At 40.8% G+C, this 20,897-nt stretch overlaps 2 protein-coding genes across 3 annotated transcripts in view; both read left to right on the top strand.

The window, feature by feature from the left end:
* The first annotated feature begins 844 nt into the window (after positions 1 to 844).
* Positions 845 to 17,183, top strand: idh3b (isocitrate dehydrogenase (NAD(+)) 3 non-catalytic subunit beta). Of its 2 annotated transcripts, none has more exons than XM_061688347.1 (11): positions 845 to 925; positions 3,650 to 3,823; positions 4,261 to 4,381; positions 6,038 to 6,098; positions 6,185 to 6,317; positions 6,512 to 6,645; positions 6,773 to 6,875; positions 7,492 to 7,638; positions 7,811 to 7,905; positions 10,948 to 11,008; positions 16,758 to 17,183. In XM_061688347.1, the coding sequence occupies exons 1-11, from the start codon at positions 884 to 886 to the stop codon at positions 16,833 to 16,835; spliced, it is 1,149 nt and encodes a 382-aa protein (XP_061544331.1). In that variant the 5' UTR covers positions 845 to 883; the 3' UTR covers positions 16,836 to 17,183. The 2 variants fall into 2 exon arrangements, with proteins under 2 accessions (XP_061544331.1, XP_061544330.1); XM_061688346.1 differs by lacking the exon at positions 16,758 to 17,183 and adding an exon at positions 12,397 to 13,040.
* A 2,134-nt stretch (positions 17,184 to 19,317) lies between these two features.
* The window catches only part of ptpra (protein tyrosine phosphatase receptor type A), a 48,113-nt gene continuing 46,533 nt past the window's right edge, over positions 19,318 to 20,897 (top strand). The window contains exon 1 of the mRNA XM_061687792.1: positions 19,318 to 19,408. The gene's annotated coding sequence lies outside the window, so the exon portion shown is untranslated. The remainder of the gene's footprint in view (positions 19,409 to 20,897) is intronic.

A 20,897-nucleotide genomic window follows, 5' to 3' on the forward strand; every position in this document is an offset into this window, starting at 1 on the left:
GTCTGCTCGTCCTCTTGGTGACAGCGAATCATCCTGTGTGTGTTCCAACAGTCAGTGTCATTGGCCTGAAATAGGACTGGGAATCCCCTGACCTATTTACGATGGGCCTATATGTCAAATGATGACACACTGCTGCGCAAACACAGGATCATGTTACAAAGATACAATAATAAAAAGGTGCATCTAAATATTACTGAATAGGGATGGATAAAGTGGCACTATCCAACTCTTGACAACAGGGGATGTTACTTTGGTTGTTCCAAACCTTATTAATCAAATTAGTCATGAAAAGTATCTGATGCGGCAGGAATTTGAATGTATTTATGTTCATTTCTCAAACTTTGTCTCAAATGAAGCTTTGCTGGGCAGTTATAGCCATTTTCCTGGAGTCATTGTTTAAATAATAAGTCAAGGTTCTGGTGGAAATTGGTAGTGTGTAGGATGCTTCCCGTTGCACTGCGTACGGTGTCCACGTAGCGGCACTACCACAGTGCAAATGTCGATACACTACGAAGAAGAGATTGATCTGCGTGACGCGTTATTAGGATTCCCACGTTGTTTCCAGGCAAGACACGCCCTGCTCCAAAATTACTGGCTCCAGGAGACGTGCTGCTGCACTATGATTGTATCCGCGTAGAACACGCCCTACTGTTTCCCGACGGGAGAAGTTAACTAACCTTAACCCATCCTAAATCGCCTAAAGCCCTAAACCTAAGCATAACAAACGTATTTTATTAATTGCGTACTAATGTGACACGTGTTTGGGTTGGTCATCTTGTTACATCTGCGTAGCATGCATCCGCGACGCAGGACCCAATCATATTGCAGCAAGGCGTGTCTTGCCTGGAAACTAAGTGGGTATCCTAATAACGCTTCTGGGACCATGGCGGCTGTCATGAGAACCGGATCGGTAACATTGATCAAGGTGAGTGTATCCATGTTTAAAAGATGATTTTTCAGAACAGTTCACCCGAAGTCATGCGACCGAAAGTCTATTTTGTATTTTTTGTCTATTTTGTATTTCCAGTGTCCCATACGGATTTGTGTTAACGATTTCCTGTTACTAGCTACAAATCTCCTTCAGTATCTGTCGTTGTGGCTTCCTTACTCCAGAGCTGTCTGATTAAAAGTTATTTTTTTCCAAAGACAAAAATAGGGAGTTTCAAGGTTATCGGCAAATAATTCTAACTGAAAGTGTAGTTGAGTATCTATGGTACGGAGCCCCCCTGGTGCCAAGGTATGAGAAAAATAAAATTCATTGATAATCTGTTCCCTCAATTTAGTAATCCGTTCCCTCAATTTAGTAATCCGTACCCTCAGTTTAGTAATCCATACCCTCAGTTTAGTAAACCGTACCCTCAATTTAGTAATCCATACCCTCAGTTTAGTAAACCGTACCCTCAGTTTAGTAATCCGTACCCTCAATTTAGTAGTCCGTACCCTCAGTTTAGTAATCCGTACCTTCAATTTAGTAATCCGTACCCTCAGTTTAGTCATCCGTACCCTCAATTTAGTAATCCGTACTCTCAGTTTAGTAATCCGTACCCTCACCCTCATTTAGTACATTTTATGAAATAAAGGGTAGGGTACAGTTTAATAAACTGAGGGTACAGTTTACTAAATTGAGGGAACAGATTATCAATGAATTATATTTTTCTCATACCTTGGCACCAGGGGGGCTCCGTACTACGGGGTACAAGTATCCCTATTGTTTCGATATCCCAGTTGACCAACCTAACCTCATTGTCCTTTACGACTCTTACCGTGGTTCGCCCGAAGCTAACGGTGAAAGTGAACTAGAGCAGTTATCAGCCCTCAGATAGGCTGTGGAAGGTTGTGCACTGGCTGATCTCTGCTTGGCTAATGTATTCACTTTTACAAATGAATATCTCTAGTGGCTACGGCCATTTCTTTTTCGAAGAGAACTTTAAAAAAAAAAAAAAAATACTTGTCACTTGTGAAAAACGTTTTTTTTCAATGCAGAAATTGAGAAACATTAAAATTTTTGTCAAAACCACAGAAAATATAATCTAAATTTAAAATGTCAAAAATGAGATGGTAAAGGGATTTCCCAACAACGTAATCTGAAAAGAACAAGCATTATAATCCCCCCCAAAAATATTGGAACGGCAAGGTCAATTCCTTTGTTTTTGTTGTATACTGAAGAGATTTGGGTTTCAGGTCAAAAGATTAATATGAGACAAAAGCTTTCACTTCATGGTATTTACATTTAGATGTGTTAAACAGGACAGAGCGCATTTTGCTTTTTTGCTCACTTTTCAAGTGAGCAAAATATTGGAACAGACATGATTAAATTAACTTAAAGTGAACATCATTTAATATTTGGTGGCACAACCCTTACTTGCAATAACTGCATCAAGCCTGCAACCCGTTGAATTCCCCAGAGAAACCCCAAGAAACACACAAGAACTGATAGAGGCTGCAGTAAAGGCCTGGAAAAGCATTACAAATGAAGAATGCCACAGTCTGGTGAAATCAATGGGTCGCAGGCTTGATGCAGTTATTGCAAGTAAAGCTTATGCCACCAAATATTAAATGTTATTCACTTTAAGTTAATATAATCATGTCTATTCCAATACTTTTACTCACTTGAAAAGTCGGTGGCTTCAAACAAACGGTGGTCTGTCCTGAGTTGTTTACACATCTAGATGTATCCATCCATCCATTTTCTGAGCCGCTTCTCCTCACTAGGGTCGCGGGCGTGCCGGAGCCTATCCCAGCTATCATCGGGCAGGAGGCGGGGTACACCCTGAACTGGTTGCCAGCCAATCACAGGGCACATACAAACAAACAACCATTCGCACTCACAGTCACACCTACGGGAAATTTAGTCTCCAATTAATGCATGTTTTTGGAATGTGGGAGGAAACCGGCGTGCCCGGAGAAAACCCACGCAGGCACGGGGAGAACATGCAAACTCCACACAGGCGGGGCCTGTGTGGAGATTGAACCCCGGGCCTCAGAACTGTGAGGCTGACGCTCTAACCAGTCGTCCACCGTGCCACCCATCTAGATGTAAATACCATGAAATAAAAGCTGGAATTCTGAACTTTTGTCTCATGTTCATCTTTTGATCTGAAACCCAAATGTCTCAAGTATACAACAAAAACAAAGAAATTGACCTTGCCATTCCAATACTTATGGAGGGGACTGTACCTTGTGCGAAACTAAGAGAAAACGCGATTTTTGGTGGACCGCCGTTAAATCCTTGTACAAAATCCGGCAGAGCGAAATGGAAAGAAAATGGCAGCCGTTTTTCTGGATTCAGTAACATACCTACAGTATTAGATTATTTCGAGGTTGCTAAATAATGTAACACATTATTTCACACTGTACAACTGCCACCAATTACTGGTGGTTTAACCGAACACAGGGGGCCTGTGATTGTGATGTGATGACATCCATTAACCCACTCACATAAATAAAGCATCCATTATACACAGTGGGCCATCCACTTTGGTACCTGGGCCTCCATTTCCCACTACACCACTTTCACAGCACACCAGGGTGCTACGGCACGGATTTGAATCACTGCATTAAATTTTCATTGTGGAGTGCACTTGACATGCTCAGCTACATTACTTGTAACCTCTGTATTACAGAGTACAGTCTTATTTTCTGTCTTCAGGGTCTGAGTGGCCTTCAGTGGCAGCAGCTTGTCTCTCGACCCTTGAGCGTATCTGCTGTTCGCTTTGGTTCAGAAGCACCACCCGCTCGCGCCGATGCAACCTTTAAGGTCACAATGGTTCCAGGAGATGGTGTTGGACCTGGGCTGATGTCTGCTGTCAAGGATGTGTTCAAAGTACTTTCCACAATGACACAATTGAATCAGAATCTGTAGATAGACAGTGAACCTTTTGATATGACAGACAGTATGTATACACATCCCGTACTCGCGACTAACTCCACTGTTCACTGTGATTGGTTAAATGCAGAGGTCAGATTTCATGTAATGCATGTAAAAATTAGTTCATGACAAAATAGTGTTAATCTACTGAAATATATTACAGGTAGCTAAAAAAAAAAGGTGTATATCTTTGCTTTGTTTGATCTCTTGTGGTTACTTTCAGGCCTGTATAAACTGGGCTTCTATGAAGTTTTCCTTTTGTGCCATTTGATTAAAATTATGTATATTCGAAATATATTACTGTATGTTTGACTTAATCCTTAAAACCCATTGTAAATTTCTCCTCTACTGACTGCTACGCTTATTGTTTTTTCCTATTTGCCCCACCGCAGGCAGGAGACGTCCCTGTGGAATTTGAGGAGTTCCATTTGAGTGAAGTACAGAATATGGCCAGCGAGGAGAAGCTGGAGCAAGTGTTGACATCTATGAAGAGCAACAGAGTCGCAATTAAAGGTAGTTTTACCTTACCCATTGTTCGGTCTCATTGTTAACTTCAGTTTGATGATCATACATGCAAATCAGTTGCCTTTCGGCGAAATTCGCCGTTTTGAACTCAAAATAGACCATTTATGTGAATTGTATAGATCAGATGAATTTTTTCGGGGGGGGCGGTCGCTGTCGTCATAGGCTGTTTCGTACTCCTTGAACGCTGGCAGCTAGATCCATTCCACTCATCCACCATCCGCACACAGATGTAATTGTGAATATTACTCCGCGGCGGACTATTAATGCGAGCGCATTGGCCTGAGGTTCTGCCTGTGCGCTCGGGACTTGCTTTGGGTAAGTCACAGCAGTTGACGAGACCAGAAAAAACACTTCCGCCGCTTCTGCTGTTAAGAAGTAACGGTACTTTTACTCCATTACAGTAAATTGCAGATGTTTTTTTGTAGTTTTGACTGTGCGCACACACACAGCAACATCAGAATTTGCACGTTCACATTTTATTTTGTATTTAAAAAATTTTTTTCATTGATTTTCATGCTGCGGTTAAAGCATCAGAAGTTCCTCACTATTTACTCAGCACTTGAGTAATTATTTCACTGTGTACTTTTTACTCTTACTCAAGTAAGTTTTTGGAGGACGACCTTTTTACTTGAGTCACATTATTCTCAAGTAACAGTACTCTTACTTGAGTACAATGTTTGGCTACTCTACCCATGTCTGGAGCAGACATCCTCTATTGTTACTCTTACGTTTAAGTAACAGTTTTGCTCATCAGATCAGCCAGTGTCGTATTTTGTGCACTGGTCTTTTGTATTTTCGCGTTGAGGTGCTGCGGGGCGTGGCCCTGGTTGTGGTCCCAGCGGAACCGCAAAGCACACATAACATCGGCGACAAGAGCTTATCCGCTGGTACATCTTGTATTAATTAGGAAACACGCCTGCAATTATCTAGTTAGTTTATGGATGTTAATGTTAAATGTATTAAGTGACAGAGCAATGTTAGGGATTATGTTGCAACACAAAATGAACTAACTTCCAATTCAGAAATGGCCAATAAAAACAGAAAAATACTGTGCTTAATATTTTCCAGGAGGATGCATTTGGGATTAGCCTTTGAAGTTGGTAATAGTGAAAAATGAAACAATGATTTTAGTCAATTATTTCCAGAATGAGAGTGCTTAAAGAGAAGGATGCTATTCATGTGGCACAGCTTGAAGCAGACATCAGGTGCGGGTGGATATAGGCCTGGCTCAAGTTGGAGGCCAAAACAAAAAAGCAAAGAAATGAGGCAAATTTAATTTTAATCTCAAATTTGTAGATCTACATGTACTTGAGCGGTCTAAATAAATGTTTTTCTGCGTGAAGAAAATGTGTTTATTTTGCCTTATTGTACTCTTCAGAGTCTTCCTCATTGCTGACTGTATGTTAAAATAAAAATAATTATCTGCGGGGGCCCAGGGGACCCCCCCCACCCCCCCCTACAATGTTTTTATTTGTCACCTTTTTCATGCCTTAGGTGTTTGCGTGTCTGATTATGTAATACAAGCATAAGTGAAAGCTGGTCTTTTAAGTAACTTTTTTTCTTGTTGAGATGGGGGGAAGCACATTATAGTGAAATTAGGTTATAAAGGAAGAAAACAGATCATACATGTTTTTGATTATTCAGGAAAGATCCACACCCCCATGGAGTTCAAAGGGGAGTTGGCTTCATATGAGATGAGACTGAGGTACAAGTTAGAAAATATCAGTGTCTTTGCAGATTTTGATTCAATTGTTTTTCATTAAAAAATACACCTCTGTGTTCATTCATCAGACGTAAACTGGACCTCTTTGCCAATGTTGTTCATGTGAATAGCCTGCCAGGCTATAGCACACGCCACAACAATCTGGACCTGGTTATCATTCGAGAACAGACAGAGGGGGAGTACAGCTCCTTGGAGCATGAGGTAAACATGACTGCTCCTTAGGCTGAAGAGGAGCCACTATGACAGCTGTCATAAAATAACCTGCTATAGTTGAAAAATGACATTGTGGGTTGTCACTAGGGGATGCTATTTCTTTAGTGTATTGCAATAAAGGGCTCAGTAGTTGTAGACTTATTATAAAGGTGCTCAATTTACTCAGTTTCTTTGCTTTGCAGAGCGTGACAGGTGTGGTTGAATGTCTGAAAATCATCACCAGAGTGAAGTCAAGGCGCATCGCCAAGTTTGCTTTCGATTATGCCACGAAGAAGGGGCGAAACAAGGTCACGGCTGTTCACAAGGCAAATATCATGTGCGAAAACATTCCTGAGGATACCTTTCTGCTGTGCTTATTTGGAACCATATCCTTCTACTCATACTTTGAATTATATTTTTTGTGCTATAGCAATCCCTGCCCTAATCACTTTGTGCAATTACAGGAAATTAGGTGATGGCCTTTTTCTCCAGAGCTGTGCAGAAGTGGCACAGCTGTACCCAAAAATCAAATATGAGAACATAATCATCGATAACTGTTGCATGCAGGTAAATACACATTTTCATCCTCCCAAATTTATTCTAATGGTTTTAATGTGTTTACACTGGTGTCCCATCAGTGGTTTAGATTCTTGAATGCTTGATGTTTATATTTACACCAAGCCACTGTCTAACAGTACAGCATCAGAAGATTACTTGTTAGATGTGGTTGAGTTTCTAGAGTTCTTTCTATTTTTTCATCAAAGGTTTGCTAAACTTTCAATGGTTTATACTCATTTTTGCAACATTACTTAAAATTGTGCGTGCACAAATCTGTTTGTGTGTACAGTACTCATTTATGTTGAGCACGATTTGAATAAAACAGCGTGAAACTTAATCTTGTGTGGTAATAGGATGTTAGCATTTATTTTAATGTGCCAAAGTTAGATACATATTATTACTACAGGATATCTCCTTTTGCTTTTTGGTAACTTATCAAAACCTATGGTGCTGCAAATACTTCAAAGCTCTTTAAAAAATAATTTGACCTTGGTTATGAACCTTTTATGTACCGGTAGTACAAGAATGTATTATGTATTTCTTAGTTTAGGCTAGGTTAGTGTTTTTCTGCATTCACTTTATCTAATTATTCTTTGTGTGTTGTTGCTTTGTTCCTCTGCTGCAGTTGGTCCAAAACCCATACCAATTTGATGTGCTGGTAATGCCCAACTTGTATGGTAACATTATTGATAACCTGGCAGCAGGACTGGTGGGAGGGGCAGGTGTTGTTCCCGGTGAAAGCTACAGTGCAGAATATGCAGTATTTGAGACGGTATCTTTCCACCTTCCCTTTCTGCTGTTTGCTTCAAATTTAGTTGAAGAGTTCAGTGAATGACTCACTGGTCACTGGTACATTTTCATATGTGTTGACCATTTATCCCTGTATGCCACATTTTAGGAAGGGCACCCTAAATCATTCTTTCATCCTTCATGTTCTCTTGTAGGGTGCACGCCATCCCTTTGCACAAGCAGTAGGCAGGAACATTGCCAACCCCACAGCCATGCTGCTGAGTGCTGCCAACATGCTTCGGCACCTCAAGTAAGTCAACTTCTGACTTTGTAGTAATTTGTGTGCTCCCCATTGGAGTTGACATTTTGGCAGCTTATCCTCATAATACCAAGTGATTGTTGGGCAAAAATATACAGTGCTGTGAAAGAATATTTTGTGAAAGAATGTTTGTATCATAATATCCTATGTAGAAAAATTAATCGCTTCTTGAACCAACCGACCTCTATTGTTCGCTGGAGTCCCCAAAGCCTAGAAAATGGCTTTGTAACCTTTTTAATATCATCCGGCTGCGGCCATGCTCATTTTCTCTTGAATTTATTTGGCTCGTGTTATGATAAACTTCTTAAAGATCTTGTCGCATACCTCATTTTTTCCTGGCATGTACTTCTTAAGTGATTTCTTGATTCAACAAATCAGGCAGTAATCAGGCCTGTCATTTAGAAACTATATATTTTTTCCATTACTTCGGTCGTCTTTGTGAAATACTGTTGTGCTTTTATTAATGGTACTTTGCACTATTTGTGAACCATACGGAAACTTGATTGGCAGTATTTTGCCTGTGAAGGTAATGACTCTCTCTGCCTCTTTGCCAAATGTTTAATAGCTGTTTGTGTAATTTGTTTTACTTTTTAATTCTCTGAGATATTTTATTTATTGTTCTACTTTTCAATGCCAATGTTCAATATTCTTGATAATTAAAATTGCTCTTAAGGATACACTTCACTTGACGTTTTAACGATGTCGCCGCGGTCGAGTGAGCTTTTAGCTCATTAGCTCGAAGGCAAACGAATGTAATGAACATTGAACTTTTGTTCCTGTTACTGAGCAAACGTCGTTCTGCAAGCGGCTTGCTGCGCCGTGAGCGGTGTTAAAACAAGGAACGATAACCCGCCATACTCGGCTTCTGATGGCTAGCACCAAGAGAGAATCCATACTTGTGATTCGTTGTGTGTGGAAGCTCTTCACCAACGCACGCGCACACACACACACACACACACACACACAAACGGAAGTTAAATTTATAAAACATAACCACAACACGTTATCAATATTCAGGGAGTAGTTGACTTCAGCAAACTCATTTTCAGCGTCATTTAATTTACAGGTGAAGGTCTCACATCATAGTCCAGCAGCTCGAGGGCAGGCCCTTTTTTTAATTTATTTTTTTAATACATTTTGTTGATATTTTATTTAACCTGGTAAAAGCTTATTGAGAGAATTCTTTTTCAAAAGGCAAGAGGCAGCAGAAATTATACAGGCAACAAATATGATATAGAACAAAACACGACAACATTCATGCGACTAAAAAAAACAACTAATAAATGACAAACAAAATAACTGAATGTATGGCATCTGATTTAAAAACAAGATCGGCTTTAATGTCATTCGCCAATCCGTTCAATGACATCACTGATCGGCGCCGCAAAAGACATTTACTCCGCGTCGCCATCGTGCACAGTATATTTTAATCCAAAAGCTAATTTATTTTTAGCCTTGTCGCGTGTCTTTTGACGTAGTATTGGAAATATCTGACGGCCAAAGTTATTAAAAAAAAATAATAATAATAAAAAAAAAACATGTTGGCGGTGTGGAACAGACAACATGTAATGGCCGGATCAAACTATAGGACAAATTTGCTCTTTCACGATTGCACTGTCAGACTACTGGCAGAAAATCTTGTATTCCGATATCCCGTTTTTTACGATCATTGGGCTTTATCTTGTCAACTCAAATGCGACCGGATACACTCGTTACCGTGGCGACGACGACAAGAGTGTATTGCGCCGACTGTATTATAAGGACAAAATGGGGAAAAGCGTGTATTGGTGGTCACCGGTGCTCAGGAAAAGAGAGGACGTTCACTTAAGGCTTGCTTGAGGTATGGTCACATACCTTTAATACGATACTGCTCGCAAGCAGGCAATAAAATGCTATGTAGCCGAGCAAGCTAGTGATATCATGAACGGTTGGACGTAAACATGCCGCTGTTCTGTCGAATCATGCTCTAAAGTTTTGGTGTGGGTAAAGTAATTTAATAAAAAATAAAGTAATTTAATTAGCACCCATTATTTCTGTCATGTAATGTTGGTTTGACCTGACTGATTAAAATACACAATCTGACAAGAGGAGTGATATCCAACTTTTATGGACCCAAGGAACATATTTTACAATTGAAAAATCTCACGGCACACCAACAAACAAAAATGTCACAAAAAGTGGATACATAAATTACTGTATTTACTTCCAGCCATCTAATAGTAGACCATTCATTTGTTCTGTCTGTCACTATGCCTCACTGGCATAAATAGAGGAACAAAGATACATTATTTATTGTAAATATAATTTTTTGAGCAATTAAGTACACAAGTATATTCAGTAAATGAACAGGCCATTTAAATGGACACATTCCTCCATCTTGCGATTTGATCGGTGATCGGTTATCGTTTTTTTAAACTCGGTGATCGGCCCCAAAAATCCTGATCGTGTAAAGCCAATTAATAACTATACCTATGTGTCAAATGTTGAATATTTAAGTGCAGATTTTGTGACAGGAGACTGACTGTGATTTACTTGTTTTAGTTATCTAAGGTATATTGATTGTTCTCCATTACAATTTTCAATGTTCTTTAGAATGTAAAGTTAATTGTTATTAAAAAGTATGTACTTTAATTATGCTCAATAATATCATTATATCAGTGACAGAAAAAAAACATCAATGATACTATAATTTTATCGTGATAGTGTTTGGGAAAATATATCGTCCGAAAATATTTGCTATTGTGACAGGCTGAAACATAATATATTGAGCAAGCCCAACAGCAATGGATAACACAAAAGTATTTTACAAATTTTACAAATAAAAATCTGCAATATAGCGGGACCACGACACAACAACCATCATATAGCGGAGGATTGCTGTATCCGTATTCCGTGATGATAAGTTGCAGGGACTCATTGTTTTCCGGTGCTAGGACTCATTGTTTCCAGACATGTGCATCCTGGGACTCATAGCGTCTCAAGTGTAAAATGATCTATGCATGTACCTGTCATGGTCACCACTTTGTGTTGCAGCCTGGATTATCACTCCCAAATGGTGTCAGATGCTGTCAAAAGGGTCATCAAACAGGGGAAGGTGAGTGTGCATGAGCTACTTTCTGATTATTGCATGCCCATTGCACCATGCCTCTTTGGAATGTGGAAACGCTTATGTGCATGGCATTGACACAACAGATACCACGGACAGCATTAACACTAGCAGAATACACGCGCTGTGAAAACCTAAATCATGCCAAAACAAGCTCACACCAGTGCTCAATGGTTATGTGGCTTAACATCTGAACTTGCGTTCAGCATTCCTGCTGTCAGCATTGTTGCTCACTGTCCTACAAAGTTCTGTAAACAGGGATAATATTGATATTGCATTTCTTTTGGGAAACCTTTTCTACCCCAGTCTCTCTCTCTTCTTGAAATGGCACAGACTACCCTGTGCGACAACGTCTCTAACATTCACTAATGGCTCACGCTTTGCTCGCCAGATGCCATCTTGGAAATGTTCTGACTTTTAAATATCTTTGCTTTTCTTAAGGAGCTGGAAGAGGGTGTGTTTTTGATGCTCTAGTTTCTCTAAGACCGTGCTTCTCAAATAGTGGGGCGCGACCCCGCAGCAATGCCGGGGGGGGGCGTGTGAGACCCTGAAGAACATGTTTAGCCGTACTAGAATAAAGTGTAATTGCACATCCACTGCAGTAGATGGCAGTCTATATCTCTTTTCTACTTTCTTCAATGTTTATAACGATTAGAATAGATTATCCTTTATATACAATGTTATATAGAGGTGTACTCGTGGGGGCTGCGGGTGGGGTCGCAATTTTTTTTCTTCTTCCTGGGGGGGGTCGTAACAGAAAACAATTGAGAAGCGCTGCACTAAGACATGGAATGGCAACTGTGTAAATGTGATCCTCAGCTGAAAGTAAAGTTTGCCTTCCAGTTGTCTAATGCTCCTTTACAACTGCATGGAACCAACTTGGCTCTGCTTTCTAATGCCACATTGCCATTGGCTAAAGCAGGAAGTACCAGGTACTATTTTCTGTTACTTGGCTGAGTTCCATGTGGCAATCAGAGACTGTGTCTCAGGCCTTTTGCTGACTTGGATCAGAAGAAGGGAATCGGGTTTAAAATTGGCCAGATGATCTCATTTTGAATTTAAAAAAAAAAAAAAAAAAGTCTCTTAACATGATCAGTAGCCTCATGGCAGGAAATACAGGAGACCCTTGTTTTCCACCATTATTTGTTAGCACCCCATATGTTTAATGCTGCATGGTTTTCATAGTTTTACGTAGTAATACTTTGAAGTGGAAAACCTCTTGCCCCTAACTGAGGCAAGTAAACCCTCACAGAGCTTATCAGAGCAGGTAACTGTGCAGAAACCCAGCATAACATGCCCTTCCTCTTCCTTATGACACCCACCCTCTCCTTAATCCTGTTACCTTCTCTGTATATGTGTGTCTTTGGATGTCCTAGGTACGGACAGGAGACCTTGGCGGTTACTGTACCACGGGCGACTTTGTGCGTGCTGTTGTGGATAACCTGCGATACCGACCTATTTAGATATGTTCTTCCATATACTTTCATTCCTCCATGTTTCTTTAATATGGACGCTGATTTTTCATGAAATGATTATTTGTTGCTTGTCTCCCTGACAACATGACAGTTGGAAAGATTTTATACTACTGGGTTTTCTAATAGTATACATGTTTTACTAGAGCCCAGCAATGATCATGGGGCTGCTGCTGAACAATGTATACATTAACTGAGTCCCATTTAAAGAATTAAAAGCTGACCCACTCCTCTCCATGAACCCCATACATCAGTTTGCCTCTTTACCCTCTATGTTCTGTGAATTTTGCACATGATTTAAATCCGTTTACGCTGTTTATCAAGTTCACAGCAATCTTTTCACCCGTTCACTTTCTACCATCAATGCTGCATTATGACGTGGTGAATCTGTTTGTTAGACCTCCACAACTTTGCCTTCTTTTGCTGGTCTAACTCTACTTTTGCTATGAGACACTGTCGGAGAATGTCCATGTTTATTGCTACAATTTATTAAAAAGTGTAATGTGTACAACTCTGGTACAGCCAATAAAGACAACAACAAAAACCTACCTTTTTAGGTGGTCTGCTCTAATTGTTTTATATGAGCATTTAAAGCACTAAACTCACCTGACTATATCCAGGTTAAGTTTAATTAAGAGTGCAGCAGAGCAGACTCTCTCCACTGTAGTCCATATGTATGAGCTGTATGATAACCCCAATTCCAATTAAGTTGGGCGTTGTGTTAAACATAAATAAAAGCAGAATACAATGATTTGCAAATCATGTTCAACCTATATTTAATTGAATACACTACAAAGACAATTTATTTAATGTTCAAACTGATACACTTTGTTGTTAGCAAATAATCATGAACTTACAATTTTATGGCTGCAACACATTCCAAAAAAGCAGGGACAGGGTCATGTTACCACTGTATTACATCACCTTTTCTTTTAACAACATTCAATAAACATTTGGGAACTGAGGACACAAATTGTTGAAGCTTTGTAGGTAGAATTCTTTCCCATTCTTGCATGATGTACAGCTTCAGCTTTTCAACAGTCCATGGTCTCCGTTCTCGTATTTTACGCTTCATAATGCGCCACACATTTTCAATGAGAGACAGGTCTGGACTGCAGACAGGCCAGTCTAGTACCCACACTATTTTACTACAAAGCCACGCTGTTGTAACATGTGCAGAATGTGGTTTGGCATTGTCTTGCTGAAATAAGTAGGGGTGTCCATGAAAAAGACGTTGCTTGGATGGCAGCATATGTTTCTCCAAAACCTGTATGTAGCCTTCAGCATTAATGGTGCCTTCACAGATGTGTAAGTTAGCCATGCCACTGGCACTAACACAGCCCCATACCATCACAGATGCTGGGTTTTGAACTTTGCGTCCATAACAGTCCGGATGGTTCTTTTCCTCTTTGGCCCGGAGGACACGACGTCCACAATTTCTCAAAAAATTTGATATGTGGACTTGTAGGACCATGGAATACTTTTCCACTTTGCATCAGTCCATCTTAGATGATCTCGGCCCAGAGAAGCAGGCGGCCTTTCTGGGTGTTGTTAATAAATGGCTTTTTCTTTGCATATTAGAGTTTCAAGTTGCACTTACAGATGTAGCGCCGAACTGTATTTACTGACAATGGTTTTCTGAAGTGTTCCTGAGCCCATGTGGTGATATCCTTTACATAATGATGTCGGTTTTTTATGCAGTGCCTGAGGGATCGAAGGTCACGGGCGTTCAATGTTGGTTTTCGGCCTTACCGGTTACATGCAATGATTTTTGATATTATGGACCGTAGATAATGAAGTCCCTAAATTCCTTGCAATTGTATGTTGAGGACCCACCTCCAGGCCTGGCTCCAGAGGGGGGCTCCGGTGACCCGCGTCCGGGCAAGGGAAAACGCAATCCTATAATCTTTCTCGTCATAGGGGTCTTTGGAGCTGTGCTTTGTCTGGTCACTCACCTAGGACCTGTTTGTCATGGGTGACCCTGCCAGATGCATAAATCCCCAGACAACTTGGCTCCTAGGATCATTGGGACACACAAACCCCTCCACCACGATAAGGTGACGGCTCAAGGAGGGGACAACATATTGTATACCTCCCAAATGTAATGAGAACCAATATGAACGGTCTATCAATTTTACCACGCAAAGAAATATAACTGTTGATCTTGATCATGATTGTGCTTGTGTACCTAGAATGTCTGGTGGATGTAAATAGCTTGCACAAATATAGTTGATCGTTGTGAATCTGTGTTTTGGGCAATTTGTAGCTGTACACTGAAAAATGTGTTTACTTATTTTAAACATGTACATCGGTTGCACATGATTAAAATGTGGTAAACCGACATTGAAGTTGGGACGTTGTGTTAAACAAAAACAGAATACAATGATTCATGTTCAACCTATATTTAATTAAATACACTACAAAGCCAAGATATTGAATGTTCAAACTGATAAACTTTATTGTTTTTAGCAAATAATCATTAACTTAGAATTTTATGGCTGCAACACGTTCCAAACAAGCTGGGACAGGGTCATGTTTACCACTGTGTTACATCACCTTTTCTTTTAACATCCAATAAACATTTTGGAACTGAGAACACTCATTGTTTCCCATTCTTGCTTAATGTACAGCTTCAGCTGTTCAACAGTCCAGGGTCTCCGTTGTCGTATTTTACGCTTCATAATGCGCCACACATTTTCAGTGGGAGACAGGTCAGGACTGCAGGCAGGCCAGTCTAGTACCCGCACTCTTTTACTACGAAGCCACACTGTTGTAACACGTGCAGAATGTGGTTTGGCATCGTCTTGCTGAAAGAAGCAGGGGCGTCCATGAAAAAGACATTGCTTGGTTGGCAGGATATGTTTCTCCTGTATGTACCATTCAGCGTGAATGGTGCCTTCACAGATGTGTAAGTTACCCATGCCATTGGCACTAACACAGCCCCATACCATCACATATGCTGTCTTTTGAACTTTAGATCCATAACAGTCCGGATGGTTCTTTTCCTCTTTGGTCCAGAGGACACGACGTCCACAATTTCCCCCAAAAAAATTTAAATGTGGACTCATCGGACCACAGAACACTTTTCCACTTCGCATCAGTCCCTTTTAGATGACCTTGGACCCAGAGAAGCCGGCGGCGTTTCTGGGTGTTGTTGATAAATGGCTTTTGCTTTGCATAGTAGAGTTTCAAGTTGCACTTACGGATGTAGCGCCGCACTGTATTTACTGACATTGGTTTTCTGAAGTGTTCCTCAGCCCATGTGGTGATATTCTCTACACATTGATGTCGGTTTTTGATCCAGTGCCGCCTGAGGGATCGAAGGTCACTGGCATTCAATGTTGGTTTTCGGCCTTGCCGCTTACATCAGAATCAGAATAATCTTTATTTGCCAAGTATGTACAAAAAACACAAGGAATTTGTCTCCGGTAGTTGGAGCTGCTCTAGTTCGACAACAGATAGTCAATTGACAGAGAACACTTTTGAGACATGAAGACATACCGACATGCAGTGATCTCTCCAGATTCTCTGAAGCTTTTGATGATATTATAAACCGTAGATGATGAAATCCCTAAATTCCTTGCAATTGTACATTGAGGACCATTGTACTTAAACTGTTTGACTATTTTCTCATGCACTTGTTCACAAAGAGGTGAACCTCTCCCCATTTGTTGCTTGTGAATGACTAAGCAATTCAGGGAGGCTCCTTTTATACCCAATCATGGCACCCGCCTGTTCCCAATTAGCCTGTTCACCTGTGGGATGTTCCAAACAGGTGTTTGATGAGCATTCCTCAACTTTCTCAGTCTTTTTTGCCACCTGTCCCAGCTTTTTTGGAATGTGTTGCAGCCATAAAACTCAAAGTTAATGATTCTTTGCTAAAAACAATAAAGTTTATCACTTTGAACATTAAATATTTTGTCTTTGTAGTGTATTCAATTAAATATAGGTTGAACATGATTTGCAAATCATTGTATTTTGTTTTTATTTATGTTTAACACAACATCCCAACTTCATTGGAATTGGGGTTGTACATGATTACATTCTCCCCCCCTCCCCCTCCCCAATGTACTGTACCTGTTTTGAAAGGTATGCTGTTGGATTATGAGAGCGAACATAACTGAGGAGAATATCCACACAACCAAATTTTGTGTTCTGTCGTGATGTTTTTAAATGTTCTCTAGCATGCTCGCCTTAATGCCTCATGTAGACGTGCTTACTGCAGCTGTGCATATAGTAACACACTGTCCTTATGTTTGCAACAGGTGCGCACTGGAGACCTGGGGGGTTACGCCACGAGTGACGAGTTCACCCGAGCTGTCATCGCTAACCTGGCTGCCTAATCGTTCAACCGTTTGCAATTGTCAGCTGCAAAGACACACATAGGCTTAGTCATTTGCTTCCTGTGGACGTCATCTCTTAACTGGACATGCTCACACTTGACACCATTGCAACTGATAAGACATTAAATCGCACACAGTAATGTAAAAAAAGTCAAATTTTTATTTGAGCATGCATTATTTGATGCTTTTCTTGAAGTCATTCCTACTTGAATGTCCTAAGTGTGGACAACATTAGTAAATTTTTCATTTAAATTGGATCATTTCAGATTTATTACCGCAACTATTAAGTTATAGTGCCTCTTTATTTATAATGAGATATGAATAATAAAATAGTTGAGATATAACAAACTGTGTCCAAATCTTTGTGTATTGGTAAAAGAAGCATTGCATGAGGAATTCAAAGAAGAATAAACTGAATCAAGAGGTCTGTCATTCTTGATTAAAAGAAAACTGCATAATTATCATTCGAGACGGCAATCACGAGAACAAGTGGTCAGTACTATCAACTATGCTGCAAGGTGGATTTTGTTCAGTAAATTTTTCTATTCACCATATTGCTGGTGTGGGCTGTTGTATGTTACACACAATATGACAATGCCAGGTTGACCTCTGATTGACTAACTCAAACGATACTTCTGTATCTTCTTTGACACTTCATTATAGCCATGTCAAGAAAAACTGAGCATGACCTGTACATCTAATTAGTGCAGGCACTGCATTTGCAACAAATATTTTTTGGGGCCGACAACATCAAACAATTCTTATAATGCCATCAGAATCAGAATCATCTTTATTTGCCAAGTATGTCCAAAACACACAAGGAATTTGTCTCCGGTAGTTGGAGCCGCTCTAGTACAACAGACAGTCAATTTACAGAACACTTTGGAGACATAAAGACATTGACAAAAAACAATTGTGCAAAAAGATGCAGAGTCCTCTAGCACTTAGAGCAGTTCGAATGACTAATATTGCAAAAGTCCGGTGCAATGACCATTGTGCAAAGGGCGCTGAGACTTCAAGGAGTGTATGCGGTTTAAAGTGACGGGTAGTGCGATCATCTGGGACAATGTTGGTTGTGCAAATGTTACGGATACTCCTCAATCAGTGTGCAAATGGAGCAGATGCTACTCTGGCATGAGTGGCCAGTATATGCAAATAGTGAAGCATGGCGAGACAACTACAGTGAGTGCACAAGTAATACATAATTGGCCCCACAGAAATGTGACAACGAACTCAAGTCAAAAAAATGCCAGTTTATTGTAATGGAATTATAGGTTAGGTGTTTAAGAAGTTGATCGCAAGAGGGAAGAAGCTGTTGGAATGTCTACTAGTTCTAGTTTGGATTGATCGGTAGCGCCTACCTGAGGGAAGGAGCTGGTGACCGGGGTGCGGAGGGTCCGAGAGGATTTTGCACGCCCTTGTCTTAGTTCTGGCAGCGTGCAAGTCCTCAATGGTGGGTAGGGGGCTACCGACAATCCTTTCAGCATGCCATGGAGAATATCTTGCTTCTAAACTCTCGCCGTTATTGTTAATGATCCCAGGTTCATGTTGCTGCAATCTTTTTTTTTTTTTTTCCTTAACTCTTTTTTTTACAACAGCCGCGGAGGTTGAATAAAGCAATGAACCTGTTTTGCCAACGTAAAGGATGGATGACTACTTTATTAATCCCGTTGGGGAAATTTATGCATCTCGCAGCCCAGAGTCAATATGGACCAAAAAAAAATTTCCTGCGTATAAACACAAACGGATTAATAGATAAATAGCAGTACAGAAATGTCAGCTGTTTTCAAATATAGGCAGTAAAAGTCTTTTTAAAAAAACGTCAGAAAAATAAGTACAGATGCCTGAAAAATGTACTTAAGTATTTGTTCTAAATTACTTCCCACCACTGTAATTGACCAGCGAGGGTTAATGGGAAAAAGTAACACAACAGATGACCAGTCACAAACATTTAAGGAGTCCATTGTAGGGGGGTTTCCCTCTCTAAAAATTGTTGCTGTCCTGGCTTCGTGGACGCGGATGAACTCGCAGAAGATCCCCGACACGGCCCTCAGTGCAAGTGGATGCGGCGGATGTAATCCAATGAGCCAGCGGGTGTCGCTGTGGTCGACAGAGCAGCAGATGGAGACGAGACGGGGCCTGGCTTGGGAGAACGCCGCTCGCTTCCCATTCTTCCTCATACAGACACACAACATGGCGGTCTAGAATGGTCGGCCGACGCGCCCGTATTGAGCGGACTACCCGTGGAAATTAGGCCCCCAGATATGCCCGGAAGATACATTTTGAAGCGACGATAAGTGAGGGCGGATTGAGGATTTTTATGTGGCGTGCGACCTGTTTTCTTGGATTTACCACGTAAAGTGACAGCGAAGTGTTGGCGGCGTGTCCCAAATCGAGCCTCCCTCCTCTGATATCACCAGGTCCCCCACCCCGCTCTCAGTCTCGGCTCCAGAGGAGTGGAGACAGGGGCCGGGGCCGACAGCGTGGACAAGAAAGCGAGCCTACATTCCTACTTTCCTTGGCCTTTCCCCCACCCCCCTTCCGAGCTTCCTCTGGGCGTTACTGGAGTCTTGGTGAGTTTTGTTATTTGGGATCCAAGCCCGAATCACACATGTTCCAATGTGGGTACCATCATGTTTCCTCTTGCTTTTCGTCACCCTTAGTGTTCACTTTTGATCGCTTTTTACTGTCTCACGGGTACCCTAACTGTCTAACTTTATCACTGGGGAGAATTCCCATGTTTGTGTTTGGAAAAACCCAAAGACCTTAACTTGTACAACCTCTTTGTTACTACTTGACGAGTACCTCGGAGGCAGGGAGGGAAATATTAGTGAGTGAGGGGGGTTATGTGGAAAGAAAAGATCCACCGATGATTTCAGAACCAGTAATTTGTCGATCTGGAACCACAACAAAGTGTTCAAAGAAATCCACTTCTCTGCCTCGTTGGGAAGTCCACTTAATTGATCATCACAAGGTTTATTTACATGTTTGGAGAGGGTGCGAATGAAGAGAGTTGAGTGGGAGCGGGCGGGGTCTTTACACACAAGCAACAACAGTAATAAGGTCACCCCAAAACATTAGCATTTTAGCTCTGTCAAATGACAGCGTCCGCGATGGGAACTGAATTCCCCTTAAGGACCTCTCCCTAAGTTTCCCCCTCCCTCTATCTTTTCAGGATTAATTTCTCTTAACGTCGAGTGTAAGAGAGCACACTATTTAAAAGTTTACGCCATTAGGAATCTTCTTTTCAATACCACTTTTCCTTTTTTTTTAATGAACAATTTTCACATCACACATTTCTAAAGCAAAGTAGGTCAAGTAAGATAAAGGACATCTTTTATTTTTTTTTTATTTTTTTTTAGTGCTTTGACGTCTTGTCAAAAGAGATGCATGATCAGGGCTGAGGATGCATGGAAGAACCTGGACTGTAATCCCCTTTGCTTCTGCTGAGTTTGACTCATCACATCTGGATAAATTCTCTGAGAAGCAGCACATAGCCACCATACCTCAGTGTGATTTCCAATAGATCACATGTCATATTAGCACTGTCCAACACCCTGAACAAGGGACATGGTGTAGGAGGAGTTCATCCTTTCCCCCATTGTTCAATCTCCATTATTATCTCGTATATAGAACCAATTGTACTTTTCCCAGGCCCAATAAATCAAATGCAGAGCCTTAGTGTACAATTTGAGGTTCAAAAGCTTTTGAGGGCAACCCCCAGTAAAAAGGCATTGCACGAATGTACTTCTACTCCATATTTTGTGTGTTTGTGTGAGTGAAGTGTTATTCCTCCGTAATCGGCCTACAATGACCCTCCCTTCCCATTTGTCAGGCCTGGGCATGTTCACCTTTTTCACAATGCCGTATGTAGAACTATCTGTGTGCACATTATGTCGCGTTATTATATTAACAGCTAAGTGTGTTAGCTTCCTCTCCCTTCTGCTGTCCAGACCTTTTTCAAGCTATTTATAAAAAAAAAATATTTCTGTATTGTGCTCCTCCAGTGACCCTCACACCATACTTTTCACAATAGGCCTAGTTTGTGGAGATGCAAAAATA

This window comes from Phycodurus eques, chromosome 10, assembly GCF_024500275.1.
Source record: "Phycodurus eques isolate BA_2022a chromosome 10, UOR_Pequ_1.1, whole genome shotgun sequence".
Lineage (NCBI taxonomy): Eukaryota > Metazoa > Chordata > Actinopteri > Syngnathiformes > Syngnathidae > Phycodurus > Phycodurus eques.